This window comes from Ovis aries, chromosome 3 (assembly GCF_016772045.2).
Source record: "Ovis aries strain OAR_USU_Benz2616 breed Rambouillet chromosome 3, ARS-UI_Ramb_v3.0, whole genome shotgun sequence".
NCBI classification, from domain to species: Eukaryota; Metazoa; Chordata; class Mammalia; order Artiodactyla; family Bovidae; genus Ovis; species Ovis aries.
In genome coordinates this window covers 58094972-58112014 of record NC_056056.1, presented here as the reverse complement: position 1 = coordinate 58112014, position 17043 = coordinate 58094972, and the positions used below count along the sequence as shown (strand labels likewise).

The following is a 17043-nucleotide window of genomic DNA, read 5'->3' as shown; positions in this document are numbered from 1 at the left end:
CAACTACAGCCCTCGCCTTAAAGACAGAAACGGGTACATGTACGCTTCACTGGGCAGTCACAAAGACTTACAGCACAATGAAACACACTTTTTCTTTGCTTTTGTAGTCCTAAACGTTTGACATGAGGACTGTAAAGCATAGGCTCAGCAGGTAAAGAAGATGACTCCGAGACAGACAGAAGAGATCAAAGGCAGGCTGAAAATCCACTCATTCATTCATTTACTGAGCCAAGTCTGTGGTCAAAGGAAATGTGACTAACCAGGTTAAGAGAACAGAAAAGCAAAGTTATCAAATTTAAAAGCTGACTTGTTTCAGTGTCATGAGGTGGTGGTTAGTATTTACGGTGCTAGATTTCAGTCACTTATGGATTTCAGTGTGAATTTTCATGTTGTTGGAAAACTTGGAAATATACAAGGTTCCAAGGAGACAACCTGGGTTCTGGGACTCACTTGCTGTACTTTGGGTAATGTATTTCCCTTCTGGGAACTTCAGTTTCTGCACATCTAAACTAGGGATGGATAGTGTCACCCTCTTTCTTGGAAGGGTGATAGGAGGGTTAGCTGTTTTGTGGCTACATGTTGGGACATAGCAGGTGCTTAATAAATAAATTACACTTTTACATATACTTGAATGTCACTTAGATAGACCTTTAATTTAATAAGATTTTGTTGTCAAACTACAAAATTAGTGTCTGATAAGCCCTGCTATCCACAAAACAAAAATTATATATATGAAAATTCCTTTTTCTAAATCCAGTTAGCCCTTCCACTTCAGTCCATCTCTGGCTGCTGGGCCTGTCCTCATCTCTACCTCTCCTGTCACTGGCCTAGAGGGGAACCAAGGTGCTCTGAGTCCCCAAGACCTGGTTGTCCACACTGCACTAAGAAGTCATGAAGGCATGTGAAAGGCTCTGTAGGGCACCAGCTGTATCCTGCTTCCAGGGGTGAGTGGAAGAGGTAAGGAACCAGGCGAGTGAGAAATGATGGGGAGCCCTTGTGAGGAACAGGAAGCAGGAGGAAATGAAACCTCATCAGAACAGAAAGCCATCCCATGCTTCAGGCTCTTGAGATTCTCAAATCAAATGTCTGTTCTTTTTTCAATTGGTCCCATAAAGAGACACACATTTGGTGGTGGTGGTGGTGGAGTCGCTAAGTCATAACCGACCCTTGAGATCCCGAGGACTGTAGCCCACCAGGCTGCCCTGTCCATGGAATTCTCCAGGCAGGAATGCTGCAGTGGGTTGCCATTTCCTTCTCCAGAGGATCTTCCTGACCCAGGGACCAAACCCGTGTCCCTTGCTTTACAGGGTGGTGTCCTGCATTGTAGGTGGATTCTTCACTGCTGAGCCACCAGGGGAACCTGGCACACACTTGGCCTTGCAGTTTTAAAACACTCTGTTTGTCGCCCTTTTTCCTTTTAATGAACACACTAGTTTCAAGGAATTCCTCTAATAACCCTAGTCTGATATGCCACAGAATGACAGTTTGGTTATATTTTAATTTATTTGAACTACATCTTATCATCATCAACTACTAAGGGATCTGAAGCAGTAACTGAAGCATAATTGTATTTAATGATAATTTTCAGCCAGGCAAAATGCTGTGCTGTTAACATTCTTTCCAGATGATTCTGATGGGAGAGCTGAGAACCACTGCCCTGGACTATAACCATTCCTGAAAAACAGAATTTTCCTCGGTGCTGCTTACCTGGTCCTCTTCAAGTGAACAATGCATCGTGCATCATTTCTAAAAATGATTTAAATTACCTTTTCCCCTTTACATTCTACAATGTGGAAAATTCTGGAAAACATTTACCCTCACAGTTGAACATGTGAAACCTCAAGGGGATAAATTAACTTTTATGAAATATACTATCTTTTAACTCCTGGTTAAGAAGTTTTTGTCTCCACTTATATAGCCTCTCTATTTCATGAATGGGCATATTGATAGGCTATTTTATCTCTTCTTTTCTCAATAAAAAGTCCTGTTCCAGTAAACTCCGTGATAACTGTTTACCTGGTATACCAGGTGTGTGTTATCACCCCAGGCTCACCTCTGAGGGAAACTGCTCACATAACTATCTTCGGCTCTACATGAACCTCGAGCATAATCAAATGAGCCAGGGTGGGCTCCTGACCTAAGAAAAGTCAGTCCTTACATTGATTGGTCAGTGACCCATGATGAAACCTGATATAAAAAGACAAACTGGTCCTATTAGACTCTCTTGGTAATTAGAGACGGGAGACTGGAGCTGAGGGTCAGAAAAACTGAGGGTAGAAAAGAACCTCAAAGGGTGCAAGCTAGCCTTAGGATGAGGCAGCAGACACTAAGAATAAACAACAGCTGTGAATCAGAGGAGTTGGAGAGGAGAGAATGGAGCCAGTGATGTAAAAAGGACTTAGTCACGTGCATGGCAGACCACCCAAGCCTAAAGAGCCACTGTTTCTGCTGCTGAGGCCCCTGGAGGTTCCTTGGATCCAGGATCACCCTATAATTTCTACTCTCCCTGAGGCCTGGGGGTTAGTTCTGGGTGGTGTGAGGTATTCCTGTATTTCTGGCACATGTCCTTAAAATAAAGTCACACTGCTTGAACTAACTTGTTAGCTTTATAGTCTTTTCATGTCTGTCCCAACTGGAGATGCCTTGTAACTAAATAAGCCTAAGTGGAACAACTAGTTAAGTCACTGCCATTTTTTAAAATTAATCAATAATTTAAAATTTATATTTCCCCAAACAAATCTGGGAATATTTAATCCATTAAGTTTTAAAACATTGTTAAGTTTAATGTTGGTACCCCATGTTCCAAGTATCAGTTGGTACAATTTACATCATGTCTTATACCACTTCATCTTTGCAAAGACACCATACACACACAGATACACAGTTAATAACTGAGAAATCATGGATCTTCTGATCTATACTTTCAAGTTTGTTCGATCGTGATACATCTGATAAGGATCATCAGCATACCAGTTTCGCCTCTTCCAGAAAGACGTCGTCATTTTATCTAAGAGCTTACTCTGGGTCTTATTGCAGAAGACAAATTCCCTTAAGCGTCTTTTTCTTGCAACCGTCTTTTTCCATAATTTTTTCTTATAACCAGCCTGTTAGATAATATTACAAAGACATTTACAACATTATATTATATAGAAAAAAACAGATTATCTTCACTACTTATGGTTTATAGGCCCACTGGGAACAGAGACTAAACTTTCATAGGGGCTGGTATGTTTTTCAGAAAAATACGATTCTCAACGGGGGGGGTAGGCACAGAAAGCATGCATAGTTTGAAAAACAAGTATTAATAACTTAATGGTTTTAAAAAGATTATTTAAAGTCACAGAAAATAAAGCTAAATAAATTGTGGCTTGTGAAGTACAGGGTAATGATACACAATTTTAACAGCTAACTTTATATGCGTTACCTTATTATCTCTTCAACAGTAGTGTACTATTATTCTGATTTTACAGATAAAAGAGAAACAATTAGAGCAGTTAAGTAGCAGATTGAGGTCCCAGAACTATTTAGAGTTCTTAACCGTTACACTACTCTCTTCAAAATGTCAAGAATAATAGAGTACTAGCTGACTGGTGACACGTATGTTCATTTATGGGAACTAAGTATTACAAGGGCTGAGAAGCAGAGTTCTCAAGTATACTGTGTCATTTATCCTTTTCACACACTGGGGACCAGTTTCTGTAATAAGTACTCTTTTGAGGAATAATGACTACAGGAAAACTCTTAGGAAGAGTGCTGAAGGAATAGTTACACCATATGTTTAATCCAGAACTGCCATATATATCATCCATACATAATTAATTCTGACGAAATTCTGAAGAAACAGATAATGAGACTGAATATAAAAACTATAATCATAGCTTATTTATTTTCTTTTTTCTTTCCTTTTTTTTTTGGCCTTGTGGCCTGTAGAATTCCCTGACCAAGGATTGAACCTGGGCTCTTGGCAGTGAAAACATGAAGTCCTAACCACTGGACCTCCAAGAAAGTCCCAATAGTCTATTTAAAGTAGAAGAGACCTTAGGTGCCATCCAGGTTAATGCTTGGCTAAAACCATACAGTAATTTATAGGCAAGGTGAGACCAGAACCTGAACCATTGGTAACAGCCAAGGGCTCCTTTAGGGCAGCATGCTAAGTGAACAAAGCCACAACTCTTTGATGGGAAGGTGCTGTGGGTTTCACATGCCTTAGTGTCACTGGTGGTGAGCAACTTATAGAGTACAGTGAGGCTTAGAAAGAAGGAAGGATTATTTCAGAGTTCTGACTTTACAATGTCAGAGATTGTTACTTCTCAGTACTTACAATTTTAAGTTGAAAGATTCAAAGCAAAATCCCCGTATCTGTTTAACAGGTTTTCTAGTTTGCAAGCCAAACTGGGTCCCTGTGGATCTGACAGATAGCTAGCTAGCTTACTGTCCTGCCCGTCACCAACAGAATTATCTCCGTCAAAGATTATTCTGTGGAATGTGGCCACTGAGAAAGTGCTTGAGACTTCTTAGACAGTCTCTAGGGTCAGAAATGGAAGAAGGGAATAAAGACTAGGAACACTTGGATGAAACTGTGCTGCAGAAAATAATTTGTTTTTATACAAATGTTTTTATATTTATATATTATATATATATACATATTTATACTAATTTATACTAATATACTAATTAGTATTTAGTATTAATTATTTAGTAATTAATTAGTATAAATGTTTTATATTTATAAATATACATATTTATACTAATATAATACTAATTAGTATTTAGTATAATTAGTATTTAGTAATTAATTAGTATAAATATAAAATATATATATTTTTATATATAAAATATAAATATAAAAACATTTGTATAAAAACAAATAGAGTTCTTGCCTGGAGAATCCCAGGGACTGGGGAGCCTGGTGGGCTGCCATCTATGGGGTCGCAGAGTCAGACACAACTGAAGCGACTTAGCAGCAGTAGCAGAGGCCTATTATATAAACATTTATACAAATGTTTATACTAATGTTTTTATACATTAGTGTAAATTAACCCATCTGGATTTTTTTGTTTTCTTCTTAAAATCAGATTTTGATGAAGCAGGCTGTTCTGTATATGGAACATTTTGGGGGTCTTGAGCAGGGACTAGGTATTATGATTGGGGAGCTTGACCAGGTCATTTATAATACTGTGAGGGTTTCAGAGCCCAATAAAAGGGATTGTGGAAAGGAAGGCAAGGAAGACCAGCCATTTCATTTTGTCTTGGGTCACATGTGGACCTGGAAATAATTACTAGCAAAGGGGAAAGAATGTTTCCAATGGCACAAAATTCACAACTATCTGTTGAATTACTTAGTTCAGGTACTTATGGGTTACATGAACTTCTACTGACTAGCGTAAGAAATTAACTACCACAGGATTGTTCTAATGGAGAAATGAGCTGAGAGTGCCAGTCAACTTATTTGTCTACAAATTTAGGATAGTTTATAAGAGAGAAGATAATCCTTTCAACCCTTCAAATGGTGAGGCCATCCTACCAATTATTTTATTTTCACAGGGAAACAAATTTTGACCTTTAAAGAATTGTTTGTTAACTTCCAAATAGTAAAAGGGAATTAGGATTTGAATAGTTATCAATAGTGTCCTAGAAAACTCGGGTCTTCAGCTGCTTTCTAGTTACTACCCATTCTGCTTCCATGAATAATTAAGGATATGAATGAAAAAGCCCACATTCACTTTTACCCACCTGTTGCTGTGGGAGAAGACAGAACAGGAATAATCTGTAATCTGTCAGAGTCCCCCTCTAGAGGCCGTGGTTCCTGATCAGAATTAAGTACTAAGAGTTCTGTCTGATACGGTTGCCAATCATACACACTGACAGACAAAAACTTGTAAAGTTAAAAAAAAAAAGAAGGGGTGGGGGTTATGAGGGGTTACTATTCCGCCATAAAAATTAAGTCACCTTGAGAACCTAATCCAGGGTCAGCTGGAAGTGCTTCAGTCCCAAACCTCACCATGGAGCTAAGTCCTTCAAGTCCCCTCTAATGTTTTAATGCTTGGAGCTTAAACAGAGCCTCCCTACAAGATACTGCACATTAGGAACCTCAAAGGGATTCTAGTAATCTTTAGATAAGCCAGATGTGTAAGAGACCTGAGATGAACCTGTTTTGCAGTACAGACTTCTGCCACTGTGAATATTTTGTTATATGAATCCTAAAACATGTTTTCTTCATATGGATTCGCTTACATGAAGAGATGCCCACAAAGCTGGGACTCAAGCACAGCACTGTAAAAGCTACTGCTAAGATGTGGGGAAGATGTGTCAAGGAACAGGCTAACTGAATTTTGCTTCAGTTCCATCTAACCTCACACTCCTTTTCTAAGCAAGTCACTGTGTGAAGACTCACCTTCCTCCTTAGCCACAGGCCACTATGAAGTCGAAGAAACCTATAGATGACAGCTTTCACAGTCTTCCTCTTGCCTTTTCTCGAACTGCAGTATGTTACAGTTCTGACTGGTGGCTTCAGGACGTTTGGGATCAAGAGGGCCATTCTAAAATACATTAAAAAAATTTTAACTCAGCAATAAGACATTAAAGGATAAAATCCGCTTCGTAGAAATGAAAGCAGCAGCTCCACTGGAATAAAGGTGACTTTCAATATACACTACTACTTCAAATGATCCATGATGCTACCCATAAGAATAGGAACTATCATCAATTTGCAAGCCCTCCATAATCTACTCTCTTAATCCCTGCAGAATTTACGCTGGTATAACTTAATCACCTGATTTCTTACCCATCTGCCCACTAGATTATAAACTCCTTGAGGGGGACTTCTCTGGTGATCCAGTGGTTAAGAATCTGCCTTCCAATATAGGGGACGTGGATTCAATCCCTGCTGAGGGAACTAAGATCCCACATGCCATGGGGCAACTCCTGAGCCAGCCTACTCTAGGGCCTGCAACCAAAAAAGCCCACGTGATACAACTAAGACCTGATGCAGTCATATACAGAAATAAAAATTAAAAACCTTCTTTGAGGGCTTCAACTTTTTTATCCTTGTATGGTTTCTGCCGAGTATGGTGCTGGGCACCCAGGAGTGCTTAAACTAAACCTTGGCTGACTGAATGAGCACCATGTGCGGCCCAGCCTTGTTAAGTTGAGCATCTTATCCAGTTTCTACTTTGGCTGACAGCTTCCACCCTGAAAACCACATCTAGAACATCAGAAGTGGCTCCTGAGTGGTCATCTCTGCTAACATACATATTCTCCAATCTTATCAAGCAAACTCTATATAATCAACTGTTGGTAGGCACAGAATCTCATCTACTCCTAAGATATTGTGGTAGGCATGAAGATTTTAGAATTTTTGTCCAAGAGTCATGTTTACTGAAATATAATACTCAACCTGTTGAGGACTGTGGCAGTCTGCCCACATGTCAGGCTTCTGACAGATGTGATCAGTCTGGGAGCAGAGGACACAACTGGTGTCTGAATATGACTGAAATGTCGGGAGGACAGTACAGAATTAAGACAGACATTCTTGGTGCAGTTTCGATAGGCTGAAGATGCCAAAATGTTCAGGGGCCGTAAAATTCCTGCAGAGAGACAAAAGCATATATACTTAATATGACACTCCAAAATATGCATCCAGGGAATTCCCTGGCAGTCCAGTGTTTAGGACTTGGAGCTTTCACTGCTGGGGCCTGAGTTCAATCCCTGATTGGGAAACTAATATCTTGCAAGCCAAGGGGCACAGCCAAAACAAACAAAAAAATACACATCCAGATATTTAAAATGAAGTAACATCAAAGCGACTAAGTGCTATAATTAATTAATGGGTCTTGAGCATTAGACTCACACGTGGAACTTTTTATCCTTATTGCGATATAGCTTATACACTACAAAATTACCCATGTGTGTATAAGTCAATCCTTTTTTAAGAGAGATGCTACTACCACCAAAATCTAGTCTGATATGTCCTAGTTTTGTGGTCAACAGTAGAGGACAAAACATATGTAAAGTTAATTCCCACCACCAGATCTTACACTGTGGTGACACAGAACTCCCATAACACAGGAAACAGCATGGCAGACACATGAAAGCTCCACAGCTCCTTGGAGAGACCAGAGCAGCAGAAAAAGGATTCATAGAGATAACATAAGAGGTACTTGAGTTTCCCTCTCGAACATGAACAGGCCACAAGAGGAGGAGGCACAGTTCTAAGTAGGATAACACATGCAAAGGTGAGGAAGCTGAGACAAATCCTTGTTGGGAGCAGGGATCGGACCTAACATGGAGGAGTGGTGGCAGCTCAGAAGGCAGAACATGGAGGGTCTAGGTGTCTTCTTTATCAATCTTTCACACAATCACCAGACTCAAGAGTCCATGGCTGCAATGCAGAATCACTCATAGTTCGGGCTCCACTTGCAGATTCTGACTGAGACTAGTGAGGGACTCAAGAATGTGAACGTTAAAAGAAACAGAGTCACAGATGAAGAAAACAGTCTTATGGTTACCAGGGGGGAAGGATAAACTAGGAGATATCCTAGTCCTAGGATAAACTAGGACTGATATATACACACGACTATACATATTATAGACAACTAATAAGGACCTACTGTATAGCACAGGGAACTCTACTCAATACTCTGTAATGACCTACATGGGAAAAGAATCTAAAAGAGAGTAGATATATGTATATGTATGTATGATCCACTATTGCTATATAGCAGAAAGTAACACAACATTGTAAATCACCTATATTCCAATAAAAATTAGAAACAATAATAATAAAGAGTGTGTATATTGATAAAACTCCAGATTGATGGAAATGTTCGACAACTGGATGAACCATAGCCCACCAGGTTCCTCTGTCCATGGGACTCTCTAAAACCGTATCTGAATGATCTCTAACCTTCACAAAAGTCTTCAGAGTGAAGGCAATCCTCACTCCTGTCTCTCTTAAGCTCCCTTGTTCTGGGACTGAGGGAACCAAACAGGCACATCCCCTGCACACTGCCTGAATCTCATACCACGTCCCAGATAGGACACAAGGAACTTTCCGTGGATGCTGTTAGCCCTATTTTGGAGCCGTAGCCTCTGAAGTTCAAAAATATTAAGTAACACCTCAAGGTCAAAGGTTGGGAATGACAGATCCTGGCCTTGGTGGAACTTTTCTGTCTTCCTCGCAACCCCCTAACCCTAACCCTCGTCCTTCGGGATTGTTTTCTAGGGAAAGCGGAACGGCTACGAGCCGGTAAGGAAGAGGAAACCGGGGGAAACCCCAGGTCCGCGAGGGTCCAAGAATTTCGGCGCTCTCTGGAGCTGAGATCGAATACAGGCCACTCCAGAGAAAATTCGGAACAAGCTTCAGTCCTCAATAACGACCACCTCTCTTTTCTTTTTCCTTTCCTGTTAACCTCCACCCACGTTAAACGTCCACTCCATCCCGCGCCAGTCCCCGCTTCTATGAAGGCGTAAACCGAGCGCGTCGCTTCTCACTGACCGGAGGCTGCTCTCACCGCACCAGCGAACGCGGAGGCCGCCATCTTGCAACGCTGCCGTACGGCAGCCGCATTGGGTCTAAAACCTTCAGGACAAGAGGGCCTTTAGGAAAACTAACCTGGGCGGAGTCAAGAAAGGGAGTTAGAAAAATGAATAAAGGGATGGTCAGATCTACCTTTATTGAATGTCTTCTATATGCCAGACTGTCCTCCAGCGCTGTAAAACAAGTGCCTATAGTATAGCGCCTGGCATATAGTAGGCTCTCAATAAATTCTTACTGAGCATTTGATTGATGTATTTAAGTACCAACACATTTGAAACATTTTCTTTTTGCTCATTTCATTCAATTTATTTGAGGATACAGTGTATCCTCCCAAAGCTGCTATATGTTAGGCTAAATGGATAGGAAGTAGGGGCACTATTAGAAATTTTAAAAAATTGAATTCCAGCTCTAATAAAATCAATGTAAATATCCTGAGGACATTATACACACACACTTTTTTTTTTCTGTAATCAATAGCACTGTCATTTGATAGAACAACATCTTAACTCTTTCTGAACAATTTACATTTCTTATCTTATTCCTGAGAATTATTGATTACACATTAAAAAAAAAGTTTCATTCAAACAGAAAATAAACAACTCTCTCCCATCTTCGTTGTCTAAGATGCTTGCTGCTGCTAAGTCGCTTCAGTCGTGTCCGACTCTGTGCGATCCCACAGACGGCAGCCCACTAGGCTCCCCCTTCCCTGGGATTCTCCAGGCAAGAACACTGGAGTGGGTTGCCATTTCCTTCTCCAATGCATGAAAGTGAAAGGTGAAAGTAAAGTCGCTCAGTTGTGTCCGACTCTTAGCGACCCCATGGACTGCAGCCTACCAGGCTCCTCCGTCCATGGGATTTTCCAGGCAAGAGTACTGGAGTGGGGTGCCATTGAGGCATATACAATATATGGCACTATTTACAGGCTTCCCCCGGGGGCTCAGGGGTAAAGAATCCATCTGCAATGCATGGGTTCAATCCCTGGGTGGGAAAGATCCCCTAGAGGAGAAAATGGCAACCCACTCCAGTATTCTTGCTTGGGAAATCCTATGGACAAAGGAGCCTGGCAGGCTACAGTCCATGGGGTTGCAAAAGTCAAACATGACTTACTAAAGAACAGACCAAAACTACATGGCAGATAACTGACTCACAGGGCATTCAAAGTTAAGGAGAGAAGGCTTTTGGTTGAGGTGGTCATGGACAAGGAGATGGAATATAATATGGACCTTAAAGAATGGGGAGGATTTTAACAAGAGCAAGGTCACTGTTGGTGGTAAGAACACCAAGAGCTAAGGTGAAAAGAGAGGGAGCCAAGACAGAGACTCACAGGATTTACTTAGAGCAGTGGCTTTCAAACATTTTGGTCTTAGAACCTCTTTACATGCTTAAAAATTGAGGACCCCAAAGAGCTTATAATTATATGGATTATATCTATTAACATGTATTACATTTGAAAGTAAAACAGAAACTATTTATTTTGCTAGTTTCTTAATGCTTTTATAACAAGTTAACTCAAATTTGGTGGCTTAAAGCAACAGAAGTTTATTATCTTACAGTTCTGTAGGTCAGAAGTCCAACATGGGCTTCACAATGCTAAAATCAAGGTATCCAGGGCTATGTTTCTTCTAGAGGTTCTAGAGAAATTTGTTCCATTGCCTTTCCCAGGTTTTAGAGGCTTACTGCCTCCTTCCATTTTAAAGCGACATCTCTCTGACTTCTGCTTTCATTGTCATACTTCCTTTTCAGACTCACCCTCCTGCTTTCCTCTTTCATTCCTAAGGACCCCTGTGTGGACATTTGGTCCATACAAACATTTCAGAATTATCTCAATCCCCATCTGAAGATTCTCAACTTAATCACACCTGAAAAATTCTTTTTTCGCCATGTAAGGTAACATATTCACAGGCTCCAGGGATTAGGAGAATGTGGACCTGTTGGGAGATAAGTATTCTGCCCATTGGTTTTACTACTTTATTACAAAACAATTAAAGGGATTTTCCCGTCAGTCCAGTGGTTAAGAACCTGTTTCCACCACAGAGGACAGGTTCAGTTCAGTTGCTCAGTCATGCCTGACTCTGTGACCCCATGGACTGCAGCATGCCAGGCTTCCATGTACATGACCAGCTACTGGAGCTTACTCAAACTCATGTCCATTGAGTCAGTGATGCCATCCAACCATCTCATCCTCTGTTGTCCCCTTTCCTCCTGCCTTCAATCTTTACCAGCTTCAGAGTCTTTTCAAATGAGTCAGATCTTCACATCAGGTGGCCAAAGTATTGGAGTTTCAGCTTCAATATCAGTCCTTCCACTGAAAATTCAGGACTGATTTCCTTTAGGATGGTCTGGTTGGATCTCCTTGCTGTCCAAGGGACTCTAAAGAGCCTTCTCCAACACCACAGTTTGAAAGTATAAATTCTTCGGTGCTCAGCTTTTTTTATAGCCCAAATCTCACATCCATTCACGACTACTGGAAAAACCACAGCTTTAACTAGATGGACATTTGCTGGCAGAGTAATGTCTCTTCTTTTTAATATGCTGTCTAGGTTGGTCATAACTTTTCTTCCAAGGAGCAAGTGTCTTTTAATTTCATGGCTGCAGTCACCATCTGCAGTGATTTGGGAGGCCCCCCAAATAAAGTCTGTCACGATTTCCCCATCTACCTGCCATGAAATGATGGGACCAGATGCCATGATCTTCGTTTTCTGAATGTTGAGTTTTAAGCCAACTTTTTCACTCTCTTCTTTCACTTTCATCAAGAGGCGCTTTAGTTCTTCACTTTCTGCAATAAGGGTGGTGTCATCTGCATATTGGAGAAGAAAATGGCAACTCACTCCAGTATTCTTGCCTGGAGAATCCTGTGGACAGAGGAGCCTGGTGGGCTGTCATCTATGGGGCTGCACAGAGTCGGATACGACTGAAGTGACTTAGCAGCAGCAGCATCTGCATATCTGAGGTTATTGATATTTCTCCCGACAATCTTAATTCCAGCTTGTGCTTCATCCAGTTCAGCGTTTCTCATGATGTATTCTGCATATAAGTTAAATAAGCAGGGTGAAAATATATAGCCTTGACATACTCCTTTCCTGATTTGGAACCAGTTTGTTGTTCCATGTCCAGTTCTAACTGTTGCTTCTTGACCTGCATTCTAGATCCCTGGTAGGGAAACTGATATTCTGCATGCTGATGTGGTGCAGAAAAAAAATTATAAACCTGTTACATATTAACAAATATCTTAGGAAAAGTTATTTCAAAATTAAAAATTAATGAAGACTTCCCTGTGATCCAGTGGCTAAGACTCTGTGTTCCCAAGGCAGGGGCCCAGGTTCGATCCCTGGTTAGGGAACTGGATCCTATACGCCACAACTAAAAAATCCTGGTTGCCACAACTAAGACCTGACACAAACAAGAAAGTAAATTTTTAAAAAATTAATGAGAAGAGTGGCATTGTTTAACCTTTTTTCAAGTCTCTTCAAGGTCTGGGTTAATAGATGGATTTTGAAATTTGCTTATGCATTCAATTTGTTGTGGTATCACCTGTCACCTAGTGTCTGGGAAAACTCTACAACTATGAATAATGAGTAAAAAACAGCAAATATCTAAAATTATGAAGGTTGTTTTGATTTTATGGACCCTCTTTATGGGTTTCAGGTTCACCAGGAGTCCTGGGCTACACTTTGAGAATCTCTAAGTTGGTTATATTTCAGTTTCTCTGAGTTTTAGGGTAGACAAGAGCCTGATGAGCATGAACCACATGAACCTCGTTGTTGCTACCTTGATCTCCTACCTACGGTGGCCACTTTGAGCCATAAAACATGAATACAGGCTGGAAAAGTACTCTGAGACATTTCTTAAGGATCTTTGAATTGCCAGTGGGAGTCACCTAAAGTTTTGAACAAGGGAATGAATTAAATTTCTAAGTTACTTTAGGAGAGGCCATTTTAAAGCAAAAATAAAAAAATTTTACATTGCACGTGGAAGATGAGGATTAAGGACTTGGTTAAACTAGAGGTTAGGAAACTACAGAAATTGACAGTAGTGGGCAGGGATGGGATGGAGGGGTTGCGGTGGCAGTTCAAGCACAAAATTAATTTTTAAAAAATGGGAGCTGCTCTGGAAGCTGTTAAGTGATAGCAGTATGAAACAGTGTAATACAATGACAAAAGTACTCTGAAAAGCAATGAACCTATACAAACATAAGTAATTACCTGGTTTTAGATAATTTTCAAATCTATTTCTCTATTTTATAAATGGGATTTGGTAGCATTAAGACTTGAAGGTACTTTGCAAATGCAACAGATACACAAGTTTAGTTTCCACTATACTGTGATGGTAAGATCATTATTACCACTAATAGTACTGAATATGTTGCTCAATATTTAACACGTTACCTTGATATTCATACTATTCATGGTGTTCTTGGCTAAGATCAAGTGGCTCAGATGGTAAAGCATCTGCCTGCAATGCAGGAGACCGGGGTTCGATCCTTGGGTGGGGAAGATCCCCTGGAGAAGGAAATGGCAACCCACTCCAGTACTCTTGACTGGAAAACCCCATGGTCAGAGGAGCCTGATAGGTTACAGTCCATGGGTCTCAGAGTCAGACACAACTAAGCAACTTCGCTTACACTTTCATGGGGTTCTTAAGGCAAGAATACTGAAGTGGTTTGCATTCCCTTCTCCAGTGGACCATGTTTTGTCAGAACTCTCCACCACGACTCATCTTCTTGGGTAGCCCTACACGTCATGGCTCATAGTTTCATTGAGTTAGACAAGGCTGTGGTTCATGTGATCAGATTGGTTAGTTTTCTGGAATGCAAAAGTAGGAAGTCAAGAAATACCTGGAGTAACAGGCAAATTTGGCCTTTGAGTACAGAATGAAGCAGGGCAAAGACCAATAGAGTTTTGCCAAGAGAACGCACTGGTCATAGCAAACACGCTCTTCCAACAACACAAGAGAAGACTCTATGCATGGACATCACCAGATGGTCAATACCAAAATCAGATTGATTATATTCTTTGCAGCCAAAGATGGAGAAGCTCTATACAGTCAGCAAAAACAAGACCGGGAACTGACTGTGGCTCAGATCATGAACTTCTTATTGCCAAATTAAACTGAAGCAAGTAGGGAAAACCACTAGACCATTCAGGTATGACATAAATCAGATCCCTTAGGATTATACAGTGGAAGTAAGAAATAGATTCAAGGGATTAGCTCTGATAGAGTGCCTGAAGAACTATGGACATAGGTTCATGACACTGTACAGGAGGCAGTAATCAAGACCAACCCCAAGAAAAAGAAATGCAAAAAGGCAAAATGGCTGTCTGAGGAGGCCTTACAAATAGCTGAGAAAAGAAGAGAAACGAAAGGCAAAAGACAAAAGGAAAGATATACCCACTTGAATGCAGAGTTCCAAAGAATAGCAAGGAGAGATAAGAAAGCCTTCCTCAGTGATCAATGCAAAGAAATAGAGGAAAACAATAGAATGGGGAAGACTTGCGATCTCAAGAAAATTAGAGATACCAACGGAACATTTCATGCAAACATGGGCACAATTAAGGACAGAAATGGTATGGACCTAACAGAAAACAGAAGATATTAAGAAGAGGTGGCAAGAATACTCAGACGAACTATAGAGAAAAGATCTTCACGACCCAGGCAATCACAATGGTGTGATTACTCACCTAGAGCCAGACATCCTGGAATGTGAAGTCAAATGGGCCTTAGGAAGCATCACTATGAACAAAGCTAGTGAAGGTGATGGAATTCCAGTTGAGCTATTTCAAATCCTAAAAGATGATGCTGTGAAAGTGCTGCACTCAATATGTCAGGAAATTTGGAAAACTCAGCAGTGGCCACAAGACTGGAAAGGGTCAGTTTTCATTCCAGTCCCAAAGAAAGGCAATGCCAAAGAATGCTTAAACTACTGCACAATTGCACTCATCACACACACTAGTAAAGAAATGCTCAAAATTCTCCAAGCCAGGCTTCAGCAATATGTGAACCATGAACTTCCAGATTTTCACACTGGTTTTAGAAAAGGCAAAGGAACTAGAGATCAAATTGCCAACATCCACTGAATCATCAAAAAGGCAAGAGCGTTCCAGAAAAAAGTCTGTTTCTGCTTTATTGACTATGCCAAAGCCTTTGACTGAGTGGATCACAATAAACTGTAGAAAATTCTGAAAGAGATGGGAATACCAGACCACCTGACCTGCCTCTTGAGAAACCTGTATTCAGGTCAGGAAGCAAAAGTTGTAACTGGACATAGAACAGACTGGTTCCAAATAGGAAAAAAGAGTATGTCAAGGATATATATTGTCACCCTGCTTATTTAGCTTATATGCAGAGTACATCACGAGAAACGCTGGGCTGGAAGAAACACAAGCCAGAATCAAGATTGCTGGGAGAAATGTCAATAACCTCAGATATGCAGATGACACCACCCTTATGGCAGAAAGCGAAGAACTAAAGAGCCTCTTGATAAAGTGAAAGAGGAGAGTGAAAAAGTTGGCTTAAAGTGCAACATTCAGAAAACTAAGATTATGGCATCTGGTCCCATCACTTCATGGCAAATAGATGGGGAAACAGTGGCTGACTTTATTTTTGGGGGCTCCAAAATCACTGCAGATGGTGACTGCAGCCATGAAATTAAAAGAGGCTTACTCCTTGGAAGGAAAGTATGACCAACCTAGACAGCATATTAAAAAGCAAACATTACTTTTTCATCGAAGGTCGTCTAGTCAAGGCTATGGTTTTTCCTGTGGTCAGGTATGGATGTGAGAGTTGGACTATAAAGAAAGCTGAGCGCTGAAGAACTGATGCTTTTGAACTGTGGCGTTGGAGAAGACTCTTCAGAGTCCCTTGGACTGCAAGGAGATACAGCCAGTCCATCCCAAAGAAGATCAGTCCCAGGTGTTCAATGGAAGGACTGATGTTGAAGCTGAAACTCCAATACTTTGGCCACTTGATGCGAAGAGCTGAGTCACTGGAAAATACCCTGATGCTGCGAAAGATTGAGGGTAGGAGAAGGGGACGAGAGAGGATGAGATGGTTGGATGACATCACCGACTCAATGGACATGAGTTTGAGCAAGCTCCCTGAGTCGGTGAAGGACATGGAAGCCTGGAGTGTTGCAGTCCATGGAGTTGCAAAGAGCTTGACACGACTGACAGGCTGAGCTGAACTGAACTGAATCTCCCTTAAGCAGGATGACTCCCTGAAGGGCTGCGAAACAAAAGGAACGCGCAGAGACCACACCATTGTTTACGTAACTTTCGGCAAATCCCTTTCTTTCTACGAAATATTCAGCTGACAGAAATGGCTGAGATAATTTCTTGCTTGAATTCTCGACGAGTCACACCTGCCTGGTTCCTGGGCAGACCAAAGCCTGAGTCTCAGATCCACCGCCAGCCCTCCCGCTTACCTAACAATCTATACTTCGGGTAACAGAGCCGACGTCTCAGCGCGACCCGGAAGGGGAAATCGCCCTTTCCGCTTGGAAAGGGCCC

At 41.1% G+C, this 17043-nt stretch overlaps 1 protein-coding gene across 1 annotated transcript; it reads right to left on the bottom strand.

The window, feature by feature from the left end:
• Window positions 1-627: 627 nt before the first annotated feature.
• Window positions 628-9550, bottom strand: MRPL35 (mitochondrial ribosomal protein L35). The gene is made up of 4 exons (XM_012175961.5): window positions 9497-9550; window positions 7397-7586; window positions 6395-6539; window positions 628-3104 (listed from the first exon to the last, which is right to left on the bottom strand). Exons 1-4 carry the CDS (start codon window positions 9537-9539, stop codon window positions 2916-2918), a joined length of 567 nt encoding a protein of 188 aa, XP_012031351.2. The 5' UTR covers window positions 9540-9550; the 3' UTR covers window positions 628-2915.
• Between the last annotated feature and the right edge of the window lie 7493 nt (window positions 9551-17043).

Bases quoted from the DNA above. Each gene is read 5' to 3' on its own strand.
- MRPL35 (XM_012175961.5), bottom strand. From the start codon at position 9,539: ATGGCGGCCTCCGCGTTCGCTGGTGCGGTGAGAGCAGCCTCCG. The intron at 6,540-7,396 runs GTTGAGTATTAT...AATGTATTTTAG, and splicing joins ACTGCCACAGTCCTCAACAG to AATGGCCCTCTTGATCCCAA. The intron at 3,105-6,394 runs GTGAGTCTTCAC...ATTATCTAACAG, and splicing joins GCCTGTGGCTAAGGAGGAAG to GCTGGTTATAAGAAAAAATT.